At 40.4% G+C, this 23,997-nt stretch overlaps 1 protein-coding gene across 5 annotated transcripts in view; it reads left to right on the top strand.

The window, feature by feature from the left end:
- TENM1 (teneurin transmembrane protein 1) overlaps positions 1–23,997 on the top strand; it is a 363,157-nt gene that overhangs the window by 330,199 nt on the left and 8,961 nt on the right. For all 5 annotated transcript variants that reach the window (XM_061358101.1, XM_061358102.1, XM_061358104.1 and 2 more), the window contains 5 exons: positions 7,755–8,121; positions 9,905–10,415; positions 15,451–15,623; positions 17,341–17,576; positions 22,737–23,033. In XM_061358101.1, the coding sequence (XP_061214085.1) occupies positions 7,755–8,121; positions 9,905–10,415; positions 15,451–15,623; positions 17,341–17,576; positions 22,737–23,033 (1,584 nt within the window). The remainder of the gene's footprint in view (positions 1–7,754; positions 8,122–9,904; positions 10,416–15,450; positions 15,624–17,340; positions 17,577–22,736; positions 23,034–23,997) is intronic.

Genomic DNA, 23,997 nt, shown 5'->3' with positions numbered 1-23,997 from the left:
AAGGACTCCAGTAAATGCAGTTGCTTTTTCTGCCTAGAATTTTTGTGCCCATATGGAAATAAAAGGTATAATTTAAAGTTAAAAATCAAACTTTTCTATAGTTGTTTTGCTTTAACTCTCTGCTACAGTTCAGTAAAGAATTAGTGCAGTCTTACAATGTTTTTTAAACAGCTGTTGCTATTGAATTGTGTGTTGTTGTAGGAATTTTCCATAGAAGATGCCCTGCCATAAACACGAAGTGCAAAATACCTATTTTCCCCCATCCTTCCTTCTTTCCCTTGCAGAAGCTGTGTTTCTGAGTTTAATGGTGTAACTCTTAAGGGAAAGCTTAAACCACAGAAGTGAATTTGCATTTTCTTGTGAAAGCTGTGGTGTTAGCATTTGTTCTGATCCTTGCAGGAATGTGTTTTGTAGTGCTGATCCGGCTGAGGAGACAGCTGTGGCTCCCACATGCCCAGCTGGAAACCTGGCAGCAGCTCCTCATCCTTTGCTTCCCCAGGTCTCACTTACTGCCCAGCCCTGGGGACAAAGGAGCACAGCCCTGAGGAGCAGTGCTGTTGTCAGAGGTCATGATCCCGGAAAGACAGGCACTGATCTGCAGGAGGTTTTAATTTCAATAATTTAATTTAATTAATAATTTAATTTAAATTTCACTTTTTAAATTTCAAGGGTTCAGGGCAGTGTCATAAGGAACTGATTTAATTATGGCTGTTACTTGGTTGATACACTCACGGTGGCTGGTGTTGCTCAAGTGCAGGGCTTACGCTTTCTTCGCTTTTTTCAGTTTAGGAAATTTCATTTCTATGTATCCTCTCTTCCTCCCAGTTTTCAGGCCAGATGCTTTTACGAAGCTCAGTAGTTACTGGAAACAGAAGACATGGTAATGTACTAGCTCCAGCCTCTCGCTGCTCTCAAACAGCTGTTAATTACTGCCTCAATTAAAGCTTTTCAAGGTCTTCCTCCCACCTTTTCTGCATTGGCAGCACACTGGCTTTCCGTATCCAGAATTTCTGAGCCCAAAATGGAAAGATGAGGCCAACACTGGTGAGAGATTTATTAAGATTTATGCAACTTTATTTTTCTGCCGTCTCATCTGACAAGTGCCAGAACCTGGGAACTCAAGTTAGAAAGTGAGGCGAAATGGAAACAGTCCTGTTGTTAGCTAGATTTCCACCTGGTCCCACTCTGTCCTTTTGGCTACACAGATGAGCTGTAATGGTATGTCTGGAGGACATCTATTCCCACTCCAGCACTGGAGATACATTTGGGTTAGATTCATATTCATGGTCTATTTTAATTGAAGAGTCTTAGATTCCTCCTCTCAGAGATACCGGTCTGCTCAAAGTACTTTGTGAATTCCTTCTGGGCATTTAAAGAAATATTCATTCATAGCCTGTATAAACCATGGGTACCATGTTTAAACAGACTTAAATGGCTTAGGAATCTTAAATCCTATTGATTTTCATAGTCCATGGGCTTATGTGATTCTGGATAATATTCCCTCTCTTGTTAAATAAAGGCGGTGTGAAACCTCTCCCCATAGAAATCAACTTTTCCTATTGATTTAGTAGACCCAAGATACAGTCTTTGAAGTTGTGAAGCAGAAAAAGAAAGTCATAAAATAGAAATTATGAAACAAGAAGAGAGCTGGAAAGTGAGAGCACAGCGAATATCGTGGCAAGTGAAGCGAAGACAAGCAGTGAAAATTGTTGAATTGGTGTCTTGCCTTCACATTCCTGTGCTGGGTCCCTCATCCACTGGAAATAACTGATGGCAAAGGCAGGTTCATGGGGAGACCAGCCAAGCCATGATCCTGGAGAACTGGTGGCCAGACTTCTGAGCTGCATCTGTTAATGTGCCACAGCTGTTTTCCCAGCCCAGGGTAGAAAATGGTGGTCATTAGGCTGCAAAACTCATTTATTTGGGTTTTTCGCTGGGGAACAGGGAATGCAGAGGGAGCAACATTTGTGAAGTTTAGAGCAGGGACTGCTACAGCTGAACTGTGTAATTCTGCATGTTATAATATGCAGCATCAGGAGAATGAGAAACAAAGGCTCCTCCAGCATGGCAGGAGCCTGTAATCCCACTATGGGGAAGGGTTCCCCAGTGTCAGACCGCAGGAGCAGAATTGTGTCTCTGTGTGCCATTAAGAAAGCAGCTAAGCTGCTGAGCGGAGCTGACAGTGTCAGTGTCAACAGAATGAAGAGCCCAGAAGTGAGAGCAAACTGACAGAAAATGATGAAAAAATATCCATGCTTGTCAACTATGGGAAAATAGAGAGAAATAGTAGTGAGACACCCTGTGAAAAGTTCAGGGAAGCAGAACCAGTCTCCTTTCGCCTTGTAAACTGCATGCTCCCTTCTAATGGACCACCTGTGTGAGCCCTTCCTCTGAGCCATTTCTCTCCCAGAAGGAAGGAGAGAGAAGGATTTGAACAGGAAGAAAGAAAGATGCTATTCTAAAAGTACGTTGTGGTGAGTAAAAGGGTTTGGCCTGGAAACCACAACTGGAGTGAGTATAAATAAGAGGAGTTGAAAAAAGGAAGTTACCAGTGAAAGAGGAATATGGAATGGGCTACAATCAGGTTTGCAAATGCATATCGCAGAGCTGAATAAAGGCAAAGGTAGCATAAACAGAAGTGCTTGAAGCTGAGCAGTACTGATAGGAAATAATCCATCAGTCAGGACTATCAGAAAAATTTTGGCATGAATTTCATGCTACTATATGAAATTGAATCAAAATATACAAGCAATGCATGGCAAGAAATCAAAGCAATGGTGAAGCCTTTTTAGGGATTTATGCAGCTTCTTTTAATCCATGATAAATGAAACTTATCCCAGTGAAATTTACCCCTGCAACCAAACAGTTAAGCTCTTGAAACCAGCATCTGCAGACAAGGATAATTTTTTCCCTCTTTACTGTTCTTACTTTGATGTGAACAGTAGAATTTGTTTGATCTGTTTTGTTTAAAAGAGTACCAAAAATGCCACAGCCATGCAAATGTCATGGAAAATGTGCAGAAACTTTCAGCCGTATCATCAAAACCAAAAGTTAAACACTATTCTTGGTAAGCTAACACTTTAACATGTGTACATGTGCAGGTGTGTATGTCTAAGACGTACACAAGTACAGGCTCCCCTATCAGTGCTACTTCACAAAAAAATCTCTTTTATTTTGTTGTAAAGCTTTGCTGTTGGAAAATGTATTGGGTGTGCATGGCAAGGTTTGATAGCAGGGGGGCTGCAGGAGTGGCTTATGTGAGAAGCTTCCCACCACAGAGGACCCATGCTGGAGCAGTCTGTTCCTGAAGGATTGTACCACATGGGAGGGATCCACGATGGAGCAGGTTGTGGAGAACTGCAGCCCATGGGAAGGATTCATGTTGGAGGAGTCTGACTGTCTCCTGTGGGAAGGACCCCATGCTGGAGCAGGGGAAGAGCGTGGGGAGTCCTCCCATGAGGAGGAAGGAGCAGCAGAGACAATGTGTGATGAATTCACCACAGCTCCCATTCCCCATCTCCCTGCGCCACCTGGGGGGAGGAAGGTAGGGAAATCAGGAGTGAAGTTGAGCACAGGAAGAAGGGAGGGCTGGGGGGAAGGTGTTTTAAGATTTGGGCTTTCTTTTTTATTACCCTACTCTGATTTGATTGGTAATAAATTAAATTAATTTCCCCAAGTCGGGCCTGTTTTGCCCATGATGGAAATTGGTGAGTGATCTCTCCCTGTCTGTATCTTGACCCATGAGCCTTTCCATACATTTTCTCTCCCCTGTCCAGCTGAGAGGGGACTGATGGAGCAGCTTCAGTGGGTACCTAGTATTCAGCCAGGTCAATTTTCCACAGAAAAATAAGTATTTTGAAACCAGATAGGTAGGTAGACAGTTACACAAGAACATGTGTATTTTGCAAGAAAGAAACAAATACAAAAAATACCATTCAGGTCTGAGGGTCATTTGTCTACCTAAATGTAGATTTCCCAGTGAAAATTCTTTTAAACCAAAGCTGCCTTAGTGCACTTTGTGTTTTCTGGAACACTTGACATGAAAAAAAGTTTTAGTAGGTGTTAATTTTGCACTTGTAAAACCAGAGGTTGATTATTATATACAGCTGGAGCCTTTATGTTGACAGTTAAATGCTGAATTGCCACAAAAGTTGACATGTTAATACTTAACATGCGAAGGTCTCATTGCTCACAGGCTCACTTGTTTCGGCAGTGATTTCCATTGCAGATACTCAGTCTGCCATGAACCAAAACAGAATTGTCACCTGAAAATTTCAGTCTGTGAAGAGTGTGAGGAACTGACTGCTCCTGAGCAAACCTTGTCTGTCCATTTAGAATGGGATAATCAACAGTGCTGCCTATGTACACTGCTCAAAAAAAGAGCCCACTAAGTATAAGAAAAATACTTGCAATTGGCCCAATTTTGAGTTATAAGAAAAATACACATACATGGGGGAGGACTTTTTACAGGGATTTATGAAGAAATGCTTCAAATTAAAAAGTATATTAACTGATTCTTATCCTAACTGAGATTTTGTCTGGAAAAACTTTTTAATAGGCACAGTGATATCAGATGAGAATTGAAGTGCTTCTGTATAATATGTTTATTGGCTTTGAATGAAGCACAACTGATGGTTTGGTCACAGAAACCTGCCAGAGGGCAGCTTGCTTAAAAAGAAAAGAAACAACTGGTGACTTTTCAAGGTAACAGGGAACCTGAGGGTGCAGTTACACTTCAGCTTAAGCTGATTTAGGTGATTAGATTTTAGGCAGCAAACTATCTTCAACCTCCTCTCTGTAGGGCCCCATTAAGCACTGGCCTTGCTGCTGGGGGCTGCACTGGGAGAAGGGATGGGGTGTGACTGCAGCAGCCCCAGTGTAAAATGGGTGAAGCCTCTTCCTGACAAGAACAGTGCAGATTTTCTTCTAAATCTGCAGTTCTTCCTCAGATTAGGGATGCTGAAGGGTTTGTGTTTATGTGCATGTTTGATTTTAATTGACCTATTTCACCTTTTTTTTCACCTCCAGCTGCACTAGTATAAGTTTGGAGTGAGCAGCAGCTGGTTTTTATGCTGCAGTCTCCAGACAGGTACATGCTACCTCTAATACTTCACCCGGGATTAAAGCATTAATACATCTATGACTGCTTTAAACCCAAGAAAGAGAAGCTGTATCCTTGCCTTCTGTTAGCTTTGCAGAGCAGAGAGCTAGGCAACAGTTCTGGTGTAGCAACCAAAACTGTTTAGACGTTCCCAACTAAAATTTTGTTTGCTTTTGCCAGAATGCAGCTAGATTTACAGATGGGATCAGTATGAAAGCAAATGTGCTTGCAGTTAACAACTGTTAAAACTAAGCTTTAGGTACCTTGCTACAAGAGAAATGGACAGCTGCATACAAGTTTATTCTATCTCAATAGACCAAATCAGCCTCAAATCCACCAGAGAAAAAGTTGGTTTGGCCCAAACCAGTCCCTCTTTATCTGCAAGGCATCGGTTGTGCCTTCACAGTGGGAGGAATTCAAGTTATTCACGGGGCAAAGACAGTGTTGCTGCTCCACAAAGGAAAAGGAAAACCAACTATTAAGACATGGCAGGTGCTATATTGAATCATTATAGCAACAATAGATAATTCCAGGGCAAAGTTTTTATCATGAATAATCTAGTTACAGTTAATCAAAGATTATTGTTACAGCAGAGTGATCTGTGAAGGAGGCCATTAAAGTTGAAGGCATCTGTTTCCCATTAAAAATAATCCATTTACTTTAATAGAGCAATCAAATATTCTTCATTAAAGGTACATTGCAAATATGTTTTTTTCCAGGTTTCTTGAAGATAGCCTTGTAGAGATCCTTATGCTAACTAAATGGTTTTATTTGGTGTCCCAGTGAACTTCCAGTCTAAGCATGAGCTAGCAGCAGTGTGTAACCAGCCCTAGCACAGTGGGTGGAATCTGGGCAGTCAGACGCACGCAGAAATCAGCACCTTTGTGGGAGGAATCTGTTTCCAACTGCTTCACAACATTTATCATCATTTGGAAGGACTCTACCACCTGGTTCAGAGGAGATCTTGAACCCAACAGCATTAGTCTTAATGCTGGTTATTATTATGTGTAGTAAAATGGACTGGGCACAAAGAGGAATTAGATTACTCTGTGAGCCTCCATAACTGTGTGGTGCACCATGTAACCACGCAGGATGAGACATGGTAGCCACAATGCCTTCGCTTTATTAAAACATCGATTATCAAAAGAGCAATGTACTTCTGGAAATGAGATTATTCAGGAAATACTGATGCTTGACAAAGGGAGAGACTTGGCCTAAAGCCTGGTTCCTGAGCTGACCCCAGGCAAGCAGGTGGCTTGTGATGGCCACGCACTGTACCATATGTTACTCCTCACTGCTGAGCATTATATTAGCATCTGCGGTCTCTACATCCATAGATATTTTAATTAGTGCAGTGGAAAATGAGAAAAACCATCAACAAAATCAGAAAATGAAATAGTAAAAGCCTTTTTAACATATAAAGCATAAAACTCCTTTACATTTTAACCTGGTATTTATTCTCTTCTGATTGAAATACTTGGTCCAGAAAAATTCCACTTGGATACAAGCAGCCATCTCTTTGTGAAGGACAAGCAGAGCATCCCGAGACAGACAAAAATAGGCTGTCTTGCAATCTCGGTGGCTCAGTTGTTCTCTGACCTTCCCATAGACAAGCTGCAGTACAAATCCCCCACTGGCCATTAGCCGGGTAGAGGGACCAGTCTACTCTGTTGTTTTTTCCCAAGTCAGCAATCATGCAGTACCTATTGAACCTTCTCAATAGGAGGAGGTTGAAGCTCTTTGGTCAGTACATGATACAATCAGCATCCGACGTACTGGTGGTCTTTCAGGTGGACAGGCAGCCCCACCTTTTATTGGGAGCACGTTTAATTCCTCCAGATCCTGATGCAACTGGAATCAGATGAGTGAGGTCATTCTTCTTGTATTTCCTCCAATGTGGTTTGGAAACTGTTCGGTTGGCACTCTCACCTGCATGGAAAAAGGCAAAAAGCTAACCTTAAGTGTGAAGAATTTATTTAATCCATGACTGAAATACCAAATTCACAAGGCAAAAGCATTATAAATAATTGCAGCTTAGCTACTGTATCATGTGAAATGTGATATATTGGTGTATTATTATGTTACAAAGAATTAACGAGCTTATATTTCTTGTGGCATGTAAGTCTTATTAACATTTCTTGCTTAGTAAATAAATTGTAGAAATGTGTCATACTCTTCCAGTATGGCATTTTCCTTTTGTACTAACAGTCAATTAAAGTGTTAGGACATTGACAGTTTCTAACTGTTTTCCACCCTGCCAGCGTTGACTGCCATATTGAAACAATAACATTCAGACCTGGAAAATTTTCTGACTGATGTTGCATGACATGAAGAGTGTGTTTTTATTTGCATGACTGCATAGGTATAATAAAGTTCTCACCTTAATGGAGTTGTGCAAATAGCTCTCAGAGGGTGCTAAATTACTTTTCAAGTCAAGTTTTGCTCCATCCCAGAGCTGGACCTCAGAAGGAATATGCTTATTGAAACTTCCTTTGCCAAACCCTATTAAAGGTAGATACTAGAGAAGCAGTGCTGGGTGAACCCACCGAGTGCCTTGATGACACGGTGATCAGAGATGGTTGAATGAAGCCGCCTTGCTTAATCATGCATTTCTCTTTTTCTCCCTGCCTTTCCCTTAATTCTTTCTTTGCAGGTGCGATTAGAGTGGCCAACAGACCTCACGGTGAACCCTCTAGACAACTCACTGTATGTCCTGGACAACAACATCGTCCTGCAGATCTCTGAGAACAGGCGTGTGCGAATTATTGCAGGGCGCCCCATTCACTGCCAGGTGCCAGGCATCGACCACTTCATTGTCAGCAAGGTGGCCATCCACTCAACCCTGGAGTCAGCCAGGGCAATCGCTGTGTCTCACAGTGGCATACTCTACATTGCAGAGACAGATGAAAGAAAGATCAATCGTATACAACAGGTCACAACCAATGGTGAGATCTCTATCATCGCCGGAGCCCCATCAGATTGCGACTGCAAGATTGATCCTAATTGTGACTGTTTTTCAGGTAAGGAGATGCTAGTTATTTCCTGTCTCTTATCTGTTAAAATCCCCTGGCACAGCTGCAGATTGGGCAGCAAGGGGAAGGATAGAGGAGCAATAATTCAGTTTCCTTGGAAAGCAGAAAACCGTATCAGCAGCTCTTTGTGGATTTATTTTTTTCACAGAATTGAGTCTTCCAGTTGGCACTTGGAGGAACCATAGGGTCATCTTTGCTATTCCACTTTTCATACAGAGATTACACTCAGTTCAAAACTCAGTTTAGCTCTAAGCCTGCCTTTCTGTGTCAGCTATGTTTGCCCTGGTTGAAGATGATACCTGCCCCAGTGCAGATTGCACCTAAATGCTACTGCACCACGCATCCCTCCCACCAAGAAGACCACCAAGGTGTTTCACATCATGTGAAAGACACTAGTTTCTGCCTTCCTATTGCTTGCATCACACTGCACAGTCAGCAAAATGATGCAGACACATAAAGTTCAGTGTTTCTTCTTTGTGTGTTTTGAACTGAAACAGCCAGTACCAGGCCTGCGCTGCACCACTGGACATGCTCAGCAGCACAGCCCCTCTCCCTGCATGCACCAAAACAAATTTAGCACTGTTTTTGGTAAAAACATATTTCATAATGGGCTAAAGGACAGCAGTCCTGTATGCAGAGGTGTGCAGTATGTTGTCATCTTGTCATCTCAAAGGACCACTGTGTTCAGCTCCATAATGTCATCATAATTCTTAAGCCTCTCATTTCAAGTAAAAGGTTAATTACTGACAAGAAAACATTAAGTATGTCAATGATGGAGAGGAAAAAATGTAAATGGTATTCCAGAGAAGGTGTGTTGCTGACCCAGCATTGTAATGATAATCAAAGCCTCATGTGCATTGGAAGTGCTGCCAGCTATGGCAGAGCAGTGAAAAAAATCCTGTTCAGGGTTCGTGTTGAGGGAAACTCCCCTCAGTGCTAAAAAATGAGAAATTGTGACATGTCTAAGGATCGTGCCAGGGCTGGGGTGGTGAAAGGCAGGGTCGGCTTGGCAGAAAGATCAGCTCATTTGTCCATCTCCAAGGAAGGATAGGGCATGCTGAAACTCTCCAGCAGATTTAATTCCTCAGTCAGGAGAAGGAGAGCAATACAAACAGGAATGTGTTTGGCTCTAAGAGTGAGGTTTAATATGTTATCTTGTTAGTTACAGAAAATCCAGCTAATGTAAATTCATTTGGATATGGATATACAGCCCATGATAACGCAGATATCCTCCTCAAACCTTAAAATACACAAACCAAATAAATTATCAAGTGATACTGGAAGGGGGGTTTCTCAGCTTGCTTCAGGGCTAATGTTCTTGGTTTGTTTTCCTGTAGAATTGAGGTTTTATTAAGTACAAATTAATACTTCCTTCAGTGACATTTTAGCTGAATTACTGGGGTTTATTTTCTCTTTGTTTTATTTGTAACACAATTCTACTGTAACTACATGCCAACAGACAGAAAGTGCAGAATAAAAACTTGGGTGTCATGTTTTTTTCTTTCACAGTTTTGCCATTAAAGCTTTCCTGAGCAGCAAGAGTTTGGGCTTAGCAAAAATGTTGTAAATTAGATAATTTATATTCTTGTTTGTCTTCATTGCAAGTAATTTAGAATTGCACCAACCTTAGATAATAGGGATTTAATGAGTTGGAAGAAGATCTTGTTTTATTGACCTGTAAGTGATACTGAGGAGAAGCAGTGTGTCAGGCTTAGGGGATCAGCTTAAATACAGACATTATGGATTACTGAAATTACCATTTCTCCCCCAGGTGATGGTGGCTATGCCAAAGATGCAAAGCTGAAAGCACCTTCTTCTCTAGCAGTCTCTCCTGATGACACACTGTACATAGCCGACCTTGGCAATGTTCGCATCCGTGCAGTCAGCCGAAACAAGGCTCACCTCAGTGACACGAACATGTATGAGATCGCATCACCAGCGGACCAAGAATTGTATCAGTTCACCATCAACGGCACCCACCTGCACACACTGAACCTCATAACGAGGGACTACATTTACAACTTCACCTACAGTGGGGAAGGAGATATTGGCACCATCACCAGCAGCAGTGGGAACTCGGTTCACATCCGCAGAGACACGAGTGGGCTGCCCCTGTGGATTGTGGTGCCAGGGGGGCAGGTGTACTGGCTGACAATAAGCAGCAATGGGGTTCTGAAAAGAGTTTATGCCCAAGGCTACAACTTGGCTCTGATGACATACCCTGGAAACACGGGGCTTTTAGCAACCAAGAGTGATGAAAATGGATGGACAACAGTGTATGAGTAAGTCCATGACATTAAATGCCTGATGTCAAGAACCTGATTTTAAATGAACACTGGATTTTTTTTTAGTCAGTTCTAATAATTTAGAAAGACACCCTGCTCCTAACCCTTCATGAGAAGGACAAGCAGTGCTGTTGCACAAGCTTTTAAAATGAAACACTGCCATTTCTTAAGTGCTGAAACCTATCATATTGTGAAAGCTCTGGACATAGTGTTCATTAAGTGTAGCAGAAACTGCTTGATATTATGCTTCATTTGCACTTTATTATTGTGAATTTGTTTCTTTAAATGAAAATATTGTGGACTTTTTTGTAACTAAAGAAGTAGAGGCAAGCTGTGATGTGAACCAGGAATCTGCAAAATTCCTGAGGAAGGCAAAAATAGGAAAAATAGTATTCTGATCAGAGAAGGGAGTGTTGTAAAGGCAACTGAGAATCTCAGTGGATGCAACATCCAAAGGGTGAACTTTTCTCTATCAGCAGGGAAAAGGATATATAATAACAAAGAGGATATTTACTAGAAAAAGGCTATACATACAAGCTGTAGGAATGGGCATGTAAGCAAAACCTTCAGGAGACCAGAAGAGCAAGGCAAGACAGTTAAAGATGTAGTCAGAACAACCCAATCTAGTCCCAGAGAGAGAACAACCCTAGAGAAAGTTCATTTTTTATTTATAAAGAGATGTGACATATCAGGATTTCTTATTATTTCTAATTAATTGTCATAATCCCTGTTTGAGGATGTGACAGGTGGTGGCTGGAAGTCAGATGTTAACATTACAGTACTACTTCAGAGTCTCCAAGAAGGATAATAATGCCTGCCTTCTGTGGGCATAGTTATTCATGGTCAAAAACTAAAATGAAAAGCCATCTAGGTTGGATATGAACAGAAAACACATTGAGGAGGATTAATTTACTGCACAAGTCACCTGGAGAGGTGGTTGAGTCACCATCATTATAGGGTTTTAGAATTACGTTTTCTTAAAATGGAAGTAGGATAAAAGCAGAGAAAACTGCTGCCTAGCGCTTGGGATTTTTACTCAATGGGATGTTTTTCCGTCTGTTATTCTGCCAAAGACTAAGTTAGTATGGTAAACATAGCTATAAACTGTTAGAGAGGACCATTTTTGACAATCCAGGGGAAAAAAAACATACAGGGCCTTTTTGGTTTAGTTGTTATTATCAGGCATCTATTGATACAAACTTAAATTCTCCTGCAACAAGACAAACCACACTGTTATCCTGGTGCTTTTTAAATGCTGATCTGAGTGTTACCTTTTGTGAGCAGAAATGACTTAAAATGTATGCTTTTTTGGAATCATTTCAGCACTGAGAGTGACCCATTTAAATCCCTGCTTGAGGATGGCATCAGTCCAGGCCATGGACCAATGACGCCTCCAATAAGCTTTTACAGTAGCTCCAAGTCATTCCTATTACATCTTAAAACACTGAACAGCATGTATTGTGGCAGGGACTTGATTGTTAGAGCAGAATATTTCTATTCATGTGCTTCTTAATCCTGGTAGTCTCACTCTGTCCCACTGACACTGAGTGCAAAACATTTCACACAATTATTGCTTGTTCCTGGTTTCTTCTGGGAAGTTGGTTGTTGAAGCATGATTCAAGCATAGTAAGATCTTTTAAATGACTTCACCTGCTTGCAGGTGCCTCCCAGTGTATGTCATGTAGATTTGTGCACAAAGAGCTGTGCCTTGAAAGGATTGATATGATGTGTATGGTGAACCCAAAGAGATAGTGCTAGATTAAACAGTTTTTATACTTTCACAGCTTTAGCTGGAGGCTGGGTAACTCTTTCCTCACTGATGCTTTGAGCTGTCCAGGCTTTGCATGACTGCACACTAGAAATTAACTGCCACTCTAGAAATTAACAGAACTACAATTATTACCATTACAAAAACAACATCATAATTTAAGAGTGAAGGCATATCATTAATATTTATGTTCAAGCCAATATTTTAAGTCATCTTCATAATATATTACAATTAGCTCAGTGTCTGATGGAATGTCACCCAACCTTCTGCAGTCAAGAGGGGCAACTGACTATAATGAGCGCTGCACTGAGTAGATGTGCCTTCAGGAGATGCTGCTCACCTTCTGCCACACATAGGTCAAGGAGCGTGATGATCCTTAGTTATTCTTTAACCAGGCATTCGTTTCCAGACAGTTCACATTGTGAACTGACACCCAATTTCAGCTTGAAAATTAGGGCGTTTGTGAAGGGCTTACTTATAGGAACATAGTATTGGAGTTTAGAGAAATACCATATGAGCAACTTCCAGATTACTTGGAGTCATCTTCTCTGTTTAAACTAGATTTTCATTCACATCCAAAAGTTAACCCATGTCACTGTCAGACTGAAATAGGGATGAGTTTGTTTAACAACATGTATCATAGTTGGGAATATGAGCCAAGATAATGAACTGTTCAGAACATCTACCTATATGTCAGATTCACTCAAAGGGGGGAATTATTAAGAGGTAGAAAACCACTTACAAAAGTACTTGTCATCCATCTGCTCTAATCTGATGGAATGGAAGTACTGAAAGAGCTCTTGCATAAAATTACAGCTAATGTACAATTTTCAGTCATCTAGAATTTTTTAATATTGTACCATTAAAGCTGTAAAAGGGGAGGGGGAGCGCTGGGCCTCTATTAAATCAAGGACAAGAAAACACCTGCAAGAAGTAGCTCTCTCTGAAAAAATTAATTAGACTGCTTTCCCTTTGAAATGATATAACTCTTACCTGTACTACACATAGAAATGCAAATGGATTATGAAGCTATATCCCCAAGTGTGCATTTCAAATATTGGTGAGCACTTCCTCATGTGAGTACTGAAATCAATGCAATTATTTGCATGATTAAATGGTCACTGACATGATTAACAGTGGCATAACTGGGCCCCAAATTAACATTAAAAAATATGCCATGATTGTGCCTCTATTAGTATGGGTAGGACATTGCTCCACAGGAGCTGAGTCCCAGTGTGGTACTATTCATTATGTGAAAGGTGGCAGAATCTGTCTGCAGAGGGTTGAGTTTCTTGGAGCAATCTGGAAAAAAAAAATGCCTTTGGATGGTCACGCTGGGGAATCGTTACTGAGACCCTCATCTGCATGTTCTCCTTGAAGTTAGTGGGACCATCTACATGAGTAGGAGCCCATTGGCATGTGCTCTAGTCTCATTATAATTCAGTACTGTATCTGTCCAGCCATCTAGTAGCAGTTTATCCCATTTTCAGTCACGCAGGGAGTTTTGTGTCTCAGCAGCAGCCATATCAGCAGCAGAACTGGATCCTCAGTGAAGGTGGATCCCAAGTATTGTGCACAAGAGCATTCCAAAAACTGGCTGTATTTACACCATAAAAATGAATTATTTGAGCATTTTCTATGTTACAGTAGAATATCCAGATAACCCAGCAAGCTATTTTATCAAGCAGCAAATTAAATATATCTGCCCAATGTTCATGGAATTTTCTAATGATGAAAAGTAGTATCAGAGCCAATTTTAATCGCTGGGTGTGGTACCCAGTCAACTTGCACAGAACCAGAGTAAGTGCAGAATGGAAATAAATCACAGGATGTACATGAGGGCAGTAGGAGGTGAGAGAGAGATTATATTGTATTTAACGTTTGATTAATTTATTTGTCAAAAACAACGCAAGATGGTGACCAGTTCATTGTCCACTGTTGTGTTTAGGAAGAAGAGATGCCCTATTTTTCTTTTTTGTTTTGAGGGGAAGAGAAAAAAATCCTGAATTTTCTAATTTATTTTTTTTTGCCAGTAGTTCTTGTGACATAGATTTTCCCTGACTAATTAGGGGGAAATGCAGATCCTAATGAAATGATGCCAACACATTAAAGTGAAAGACATAGCCAGATCGTCCGCTGACGTGAATTGGAAGAGCTCCATTGGAGGCAGCGCAGCTTTGTCGGTTGATACACCAACTGAGGATATGTTTTGTCAATGAGAGGATACAGTTAATAAAACATGAAAACTTAATTAGGCTTTCCTACCTGCACAAAAAGGTTTCTATTTTATGAACATGAGAATTGGTTTTACTCATGCAAATACATCTGCAGTGTCAGCAGTGTCGTAGATGAATAAAAATATTTTAGCATCAGTAAGGTTTTTAAGATAGGAGGCATTAACATTAAACAATATCAAGCACCAAGCAATGTTCTGCATTGTTTTCTGTGTTCATTAGAAAGAAAAATATCTGTAGAACTGAAAAGACCTCTTAGAAACACTGCTCCAGAGTGTTTGAATTAATTATTGACTTCTTCATAACATGGCCCTATTCGCTTAAATTACCTTAAACTAAAAGAATTTCTTTAGCATTGACGAAATTTAGGTGAATTAAAATGTGGTGCTCTAGATTCTGGTGCTGTTACTTGTGATGAGAAGTTCCTGCTGATTTGAGTAGGCCCATGGGAAACGTAACACAAGAGTAAAAACCATGCAGGCAACTTAATCGCTGCAGATTTCAATCTAATTTTATTGCTATTGTTACGCTTTAAGTCCCCTTTTTAAGTGAGCCATTCATATTATGTACTTCACACATCAGCAACAAAAGGCAGGTTTTGAGTGTTGCAGAATCTAAGAACTGGTTTTATTTAAATTTAAGTTAGAAAACGCCTTTTGGGGGGTGAGTTGGTTGCCTGAATACCGAGTGACCTCCAGTGGCCTCCCTCCTGCATCACATCCCCGCAGGCTGAGCCCCGACCGTCTGTCCAGTGCTTAAACCTCTGGCAGAAGCTGCATGATGAACGTAGCATCTCACACTATTCCCAGTTCTGTTTTATCCAGCACCACTGAAAAAGAACCTAAGCAGGAATTCGGATTAGGGAATGAATGCATTTTGAGTGAATAAAGGGAACAATTCTTATCTTTATACATATTGCACGGTGTTGACTACTGTCACTGGTTTTTCTCTTTTTTTCCCCCATTCAGAAAAAAAAGCCTACAAGACGACAGTGATGTATTTCATGGCTTTCTAACATCATGTCTTGCAGGTATGACTCTGATGGCCATCTGACAAATGCAACCTTCCCGACCGGGGAGGTCAGCAGTTTTCACAGCGATGTTGAAAAGCTGACGCGAGTAGAACTTGATACTTCAAACAGAGAGAATGTGATCACAGCCACAAACTTCTCAGCTACCTCTACAATATATACTTTAAAACAAGGTAATTAAAGCATTTCTGTTATTTCTCCCCTAATCATTACGTTTCAAAGTCTAGATATTATAGCTTTCTTAACTGCTTGCAAAAAAAAAAAAAAAGACATTAGAATTAGTTCATTTGTTTCTTCTTTGCTTCAGTGCAAATATCTAGATACTACTTTAAATTGTCCTGGGGTACCAGTTAGAAACAAACCACAAGTGAATTCTTTTCCTTCTAGAAGAGTCCCAGGGATAGATTCGCATTATTGGAATCTCTGATGTCTTCAAGCTTTATGTGCTACTTTCTGCTTCGGTATCTGGGGGACTTGGACTGCCCTATAATACACTGAGCTTTGTTATTCCGAGAAATACTGCCCAGAAGAATGACATGCTCCACTGACATTTTAGCACTGAAATGCCAATGCTGTGAGTTGTTTCTGGTAGTGCTGTGTTCTGGTGATGACAGCACTTGCAGGAAAGAGGACAGCATGGCCCACCTCTGCTGGTGACTGCCTTGGGATGAGATTTTGACTCAACCCCTGTAGACAGTCCAGTACTTTCCTGCCAGTATCATACCTCTCAAGAAGTATTTACTCTCTGCCTAATGGAATTGCCACAGTGTCCTCCAGATTGTGCAGATTCATCACCAAAGTGCTGGTTTTATATAGTTTAATTGATCTGGGGTTTTTTCTCCTTGTTGATTTTTTGTTGTCAGTGGATTGTTCAGGCTTTAAGGCAGCAGGTGCTGAGAAATTGCTCTCTGATTTCCTTCCACGTCTGCCATAGAAAAAGTTTGTAACTGAGCAAACCACAGAATTTTTCTTCCTCTCAGCTTTTAATCTTTAAGAAACAAATAGGAAGAACTCGCCTCACAAGATACTCATTCCCCTTCACTATTGCATTGCAGAGACAGCACTGAATAAGTGGAAATAGTTATATTATGTTGTTGTATTGCCTGTCAGGCTTTGCCCAAGTGACCCCATCTGGTCTTTCCGTCATCTCCTGACTGTCTGATTGTATGTCTGTCCTTAAATCTGAAACTCCTCAAAGTTAGTATGTTACCAAATTCTGTCTCAGGAAAGTGCTAGCACAGTATGGGCAGTGCCAGAAATGAACAGATGTAGTTATTATTATACCTATCATATTTCTGAATTCATATAATTTGCATATTTGCACATCTCTGTGGAACTATCACGAAGCACCCTGTGAGCAAGTAGTCAGTCAGAAATACATCTGAGTCACAAAGTCTCTTTAATGTAATATCTGTTATCTTCACTTTCTGAGATACCCAACTATTTTCCACATATTCGTGTCTCAAGAGCTGGGCCAGTTATTTCTGTGTGCACCAGCTTTAAAAAAGGATGCTTTTCATAGTCCCAAGTTTCATGCTTGACCTCAGATACTGATTGCAGTCGTTGAAGCATTAGGCTGTCCTCTTCAAAGAGTTAAAAGAGCCCAACCCAGCCTATGCGTTTACATACTTTTAAGCTGAAAGCAAAAATTCTTTATTCCTGCTGTAGGAAACCTTCACAGCAGAAATCATCAGGCCAAATGTACCAAAAAGCTCTTTGAACATGGGAAGGCCCAGAGGTCACAGGTTGCAAAAAATCACACTGTAGTTGGTGTGTGTTCAGCTGTCTGTAACGTAGGGATAAAGCCCTGTTGCACATAATACTTGTCATGTAAATCTGGAGATCTGAGCTCTTCTATGTTCCCTGATTTTGGTGGTTGTTTTTTGACAGAGAACACGCAGAATATCTACCGGGTCAGCCCAGATGGGTCTCTGAGAGTCACCTTTGCCAGTGGGATGGAAATCACGCTCAACACGGAGCCTCATATTCTAGCAGGAGTTGTCAGCCCCACTTTAGGGAAGTGCAATATCTCCCTTCCTGGAGAGCATAACTCAAATCTCATTGAGTGGAGGCAAAGGAGGGAGCAGACCAAAGGCAATATCTCCACGTTTGAAAGAAGGCTAAGGGTAAGGCTTCCTCTTGTGTAAAGTGCAGTGGTCCTTTTGAAAGCCATTGAACTAAAATCACGTTGAAAAAATGTTCTGTTCTGTAAAAACAGTGATGGAAACTTCATATCAATGGTAGGCCCCAACCATGAATTTCAAAATCAGGCTCTTCCAGCAGTCACAGGGATGTTTGATCTCTGTTTGCTTTTGGTTGCGAGACTTGACCTCAAGACATAATTAGGTTTCTTTCCTCCTCTTCTTTTTCAACCAAGAACTTAATTATGGCTTTGGAAGAAGCTATGAGCCAAGCATGAGGCATCCTGGCACAGCAGCAGAGTTGGAGCCTCTCTCAGAAAGCCATTCTGCCTCTCTCAGATGTATCAACCCTCTTTCTTCTGAGGAAATAGCTGGTGCCAGCCTCTGCCTGGGACGGGGTCTCACTGGGCACATCTTGGGTGTCCTGGCCATTGCATCTTCTGCAAGCCAGAATGACGCAGAACCTCCCTGTGTATCCATTCAGGCTGTGTATTCAGCCCTGTACCACTCACTCTGAGACCACTTTACTCCCTCTGGCTGGGTTACACTGGCTCCAATATTTACTTGAACACTGCATCCATGGTTTATTTTCATCTGTAAGGAGAACTCACAGATTACAATGACAGATGGTAAACATTCAGCATTTAATTAGGTAACACTAAGGCTCAAAGAGACTGCTACCTTGCAGAACAGTTTTTTTCTGAGATCAGTTCTGGTTTTCACATGGATACTCTTTAAAATGCCTGTACCAGTAGTACAACTGGGAATTCTGGCCTTAAAAATACTGCATTATGAACTGCAACCTTTCTGGATAGGTATTGTCTCAGAAGGTACATCTGTTAGCACTGAAAAGACAGAGATGGTTATTAAAATTTTTTGATAGACTTATGGTTTTCCTGCAGAGTTTTCCTATGATGCAGTTTGTATTTTCTATTGTTGAAATTGACTGCAGGTTCTTTTAACTCATTTTCACTTGCTGCCACATGAGCCTTAAAAATCCCTGGCAAAAAGCAAAAAAGGGGGAAATTCACAAATTGGTCAGGATTAAATGGATTCTGGCTGGAGTCACAAAATGTTCATTGAAATACTGCAATGCTGAAGCTGTCCAGATCTCAGCTGATTGACCTGCCTCTGGATCAGTCTGTTGGTACAGAGAAACACTCATGTACTCCTCTTTGTTCACCTTCACCTTCATTCCATGAGAGGATGGAAGGTGAAGGAGAAGTGTAAGAATAATTTTGATGTGCTGCTGTCTTACATTCTATGTCCTTCCAAAAGTACCCACTAGCATCACAGATGTTGGAACATTGCATTGTTATTTCTGTAAACTGTGTCTTTTTATACCTACCCAAGATCAAGGGGGTTTATGGATTTTCCCTGCCTACTCAGAAGGACAAGTCGTATTACAGACTTTTCCCTTGACTCCACTGAGCTCTAGGACTGCCTGTCTGAGGATTGTCATGGCAAGGTGGGAAGGAACCTGACAGGATAGGACATTAAATACAGATTTGATAGTGGAAAGGAGGAGAAATGTTCAACACATAGGTTACACTGTGTAAACAAGCACAAGAGAAAGGGACAGATGGACTATTGAGGCTGTTACTACCAGTAAGAAGGACATTGGAGGATAGGTCCTGGAGTTCAGCTTTAGTACTGAGGTGTTTGCTTGGGATGCTGATGGAGCAGGAAGTCAGTGGAGGTGGCAGGAGCTGGAACACTGCAGGTGGCAAGGAAGGCTAGCAGCATTTACCCAGTCTGCTGTCTTTTGTGAATGATTAAAGGAAATATGCAGGACAGCAAGCAAAATCTGTCATCATATAGTGTGTTTGAAGCAATACACCAAATAATGGAAAGGATTTAAGGCTGTTGATAGATCCTTGAGTACTGCTGGGAAAAAAAAATGTGGCATCATTAGAAGCCGTTATGCTGGATGAGGTTCTGGGGAGACCTTCTGAAAACTTCTAGTTTCATTTTAAGTTGTATTTTACAAAGAAAGTTTTTAAACACTTAATATGCCATGACTGGCACAATAGGTAGTGCGTTAGAAAGCTTGCAATGTAGGGCAGAAAGAACTATGCTGAACTTTGAAAATATATGTAAAGAAAAGCTCTGGGGATTGGGCCAGTTCTCAGTGGAAATGAACAGACTTTTGGGAGCCTTCAGTTAAAGAATTAAAACAGCACAATGGAAGAGCCTTCTAAGGGGGAAAAAGAGCATAGAAATGAGGTTTCAAGATGTTACTTAGAGATCAGTCCTGATACCGCCATTGAAACCAATGGCTTTGAGTGTTAACAGGTATAAATTAGGAGGCAGGTAACTGGAGATGATAAAGAATGACCCAGTTGAAGAGAAGAAAGCATTTCCTTCTCTGCCTGGTCCTAACACTTTGAATTCTTAATTGCAATTAGCAACCATTCTGAAAGCATATCTCTCTATTAGTGTTATTTCCAGTTTTGGAAAGAGGCCACAGTTAGCACATCGTGAATAATGCTGTAAACGTGTTTTTAAAAGTGGGATTTTTGCATGGTGCACATTCCCTGCTCTGGAAATAGAACAGAAGTGAGTAAGTTAACTGAAATGCTAGAACAGACATCTAACTTTATCTCCGTTCTAAATCAATGTGGGAAACAGGAATTAATCACAGGTTTCCTTTAAGTGAAGAACCGCCTGCCCTGGCACTTCCTGAAAGTATATAAAACAGTCTGTAGGCATGTATGCATTTTATATTAATAATAAATCTATGTACAATCAGGCATTTTAACATCAATCTTAATCTAGCAAGACTTCTTTTTTATCAATTGAACTGCTATTTTAATTGACTTCTAAAAATGAAGCAAAGGCTGCTGTTAAAACCAATGAGCATGATGCATAGTAATATACTGATTAGAATGCAGCTCTGTTCTCTCCTGTCTTTTGCATAACTCAGAGGAACTTGGCATTGGATGCAGTCCAGGTTTTATAACTGAATATCTACAAAATTAAAAATTGAATGCTTGGCCAGTCTTACTTATTTTTGCCTTTTTCTTTTCTTTTAATAACAAAAAAGGAAGTAACTCACTGGCCTCAATTCAAAAGTCCTACACATAAAGGCTTTGACAGCTATGTTTATTATGGCATTTAGCAAATTATCTCCTTTCATTTACCAGTCTTACAGCAACTTCTGATGATAGGACCAAATCGTCTGCCAGTGTGTATCCATTTACGTTGACTCACATCAAAACACAGACAAGGAAATAATACGATCATCTCTTCTGATTTACAGATTGTAGGCAGTTTAGGCTTGAGAATGAAAGTCAAGAGGAGTGCACATTTATGTGATTATTTCCACTGCGAAATTTCTACCTATAAAGCTAATGGAACTAGAGTCAACTAATGTTTAAAAATATATAATAAATATATCTTTTTATGCGTTACTGATAGTATTATTGAAGTCAGATGAATTTTCTCCTTATTTTCATCAGCTGACATTGCTTTCAGAAACCAGTTTTCCCTGGCTTGTAAAAGGACATATGATCTCCACCCTCTCACAGGGGCTCCTTACTGCATTGTGTGTACATTGGAGGAGTCGTCTTTAAGAAGCCACTGGGATTTGAAATCAGCCTTTCAGTGACAGTGTTGAAATGAGGCTTGCTACCAGCGTATTGTCCTGTCCCTTGAGAAGGGTGTTAAATTTAACTTAAACCTAATACAAGAAAGTAAACTAATGAGACATAAAATGTGGAATACAAGGGAAGTAATGGCATCCACCCAAACCTTATTTTCACTCTGTGAGTTGAACTGAGCATCACATTTTGCTTGGGCTCCTTAACTATCATTAGAGTATAAATTGTAATAGTTACAGCAGTCCACAGGAGTATATAGGTATTTTATGGCTATTGTAAATGAACACTGTTAAAGTTAGACATGTGTGTATATAAAACCCCAGGAATGGTAGCTGAAGAAAGAACACCTGCTTCTTCTAGATTTTCAAATTATTTTGTATCTAAAAACAGAAAGTGGGAAGGGAAAAAAAAGGTTGTTTCTAATCACTACCACCGTATGATCACAGCTTGAATTATTAAACACATATTCTTAACTATTTCCTTTATGGCTATGCCTCCAGGTCTCAGTGAGAGTTAGCACTGCGCTGTGCACTGCGTTAACACCTGCACTGACATCGTTTCTGCCGTAAAGAAGTTATTAATTGGAATAGATTAATACAAGTGATTAGATAAAATGCAGCAGGTTAATACAATGAGCACTTTGAGCATTGATCTGAGAAAGACAAGTCAATGAACAATGTTTTATGGTTCCCTAAATTGTATCTCTGATTTAAATGGAGTTTTAATAGTGATTGCTCAGTGTCTGAATGATGTAAGCAGCAGATGATGACAGCACTGGATAAATATATTCTGTGTTCATGAATCTGGTTCTGCTTTGAACTTGATTTCAAACAGAGAATTGGGCTGCCCCTCTGCATTTTCCTGTTGGACCATAAATGTTAACAGCTCGTAACACTATGCTCAGCTGTCGGGCACAGTGAGCTTAACAGATGTTGCAGGTCCCAAATGTGGCGAGAGCTGCAATGAGGAATATGGCTGAGACCAGGCCCTGCTGCCACTGGCTGTCATGAGCTCTGGGAGAGGGAAGGGCTTGTGAAGAAGTATGAAGATGCTGGTGAGCAGGGTTTTAGGGAGCTGCAAGCACAGCTCTTACCTTTGCAGCATCAGTATGTGACCTGGTGTGGGCTGTCTCAGAGCAATAGCTGACCTATCTACATTAACAGAGCTTAAAAGAGAGGATGTGAGATAGGATATCTTTGTTAATCTGTGGGCTTAACTACACGTCTTTGGCTGGAATCAAGAAGTCCATCCACAGCTGTGAAGAAAAACTTAGGAAGTGAGAGCAGAAGTGAAGTTTTAATACATGGAAATAGGAAACATCCTGTAATGAAAAGTATAATAAGACTGAATGCAAGCAGCATTTGTTTCTTGGTCCTCCTCTTTCTAGTGTGAATATTTTTGTATTTTCGTGTCTTTAATAAGGCCTAAATTTTCCATCATAGTGTTAAATCACTGCACATTTTTTTAGAGCTGACACAGAGATGTTTGGTTTGTGTGTAATTAAATGCATGTTTTTCTTACTTTGCTGTATCTTTGTGTTTAGGCCCACAACAGAAACCTGCTCTCCATCGATTTTGATCATGTAACAAGAACAGGAAAGATTTATGATGATCATCGAAAGTTCACTCTTCGGATTATGTATGACCAGACAGGACGCCCAGTTCTATGGTCACCCATCAGCAAGTACAATGAGGTCAATATCACTTATTCACATTCTGGATTAGTCACCTATATCCAAAGAGGAACCTGGACTGAGAAAATGGAGTATGATCCAAGTGGAAACATAATTTCCAGAACATGGGCAGATGGTAAAATATGGAGTTACACATATTTAGAAAAGGTAAATAATTTTTAAAAGTGGATTGTTGTACCAAGGCCAAAAATATTTGGCTTTATAGAGATACTGTATTGTGAACTATGTTATAAGGCCACCTCCTGCAAGAGTATTTAACACTTTTGAAATAGAAAATGCATACAATTACATAACTAAATGAAAATGCCTCTGGAAATGGTTAGACCTACATGTCACCCACTCAAACCTGCCATAGTTAGGTCTGAAAAAGTTATCAGCACCTCAGATTTGTTTAATTGGTAAGTAAAAATGACTTCTTGGTCTCAGTCTGAGTGAACAAAGGACATGGTCACTGCTGAAAAGCACCGTACTACTCTGTATATCATAGTCAAAAATATAACAGTACTGAAAGGGAACTTTTTGCTCCCCATAAACACAGCTCATTTTAAAACCAAAATGACAAGCCAGCAAGTACATCCTTACATATATACAGCCGTTGGGGTGGGGGAACATTGATATGAAATAAGTTATTGATCTTCTTTTATAGTGACTTCATGTCTAAATTGCCTGAGTATGCTAACTTTCATTTATGTCTACGAGTAATGGTCGCAAAATGAGGGAATAAATGTTGTACAGACTGAGGAAGAACAGCATTTCCTTCATCTGTAGAAGCATCTTATTTGGTCTTTGTCTCCCAAAACCAAAAGGCCAGTCTGTATTTTTAAAGGTTTCAGAACTTAATGTGAAATTGTATTCAAACAGCATCCTTTTAACCCTTATTTTTTAAATAGCAACATCTTGGACTATCCCATATACTGTGAGTTTGCAGAACATTTTCTCTGAACCTCTTAACCACAGGAAAAGGCTAGAAGGGTAGAGGTGAGGTAAAACTGGTAGGGGGTATTCCACACAGAAAATCGAATGGCTTTGAAGTTATTTATACATAAAATAGTTCCAAATGTGTGCTTTTAAGATAAACTTTGGTGTATTTTTTTTAAATGTATTTAAGCTT

The sequence above is a fragment of the Neopsephotus bourkii genome, unplaced genomic scaffold (genome assembly GCF_033783945.1).
Source record: "Neopsephotus bourkii isolate Nb327-2 ecotype Australia unplaced genomic scaffold, CSIRO-AGI_Nbou_v1 NB_936, whole genome shotgun sequence".
Taxonomy (NCBI): domain Eukaryota; kingdom Metazoa; phylum Chordata; class Aves; order Psittaciformes; family Psittacidae; genus Neopsephotus; species Neopsephotus bourkii.
Note: the sequence above shows the minus strand (reverse complement) of the source record. Positions and strands in the feature narration are given on the sequence as shown.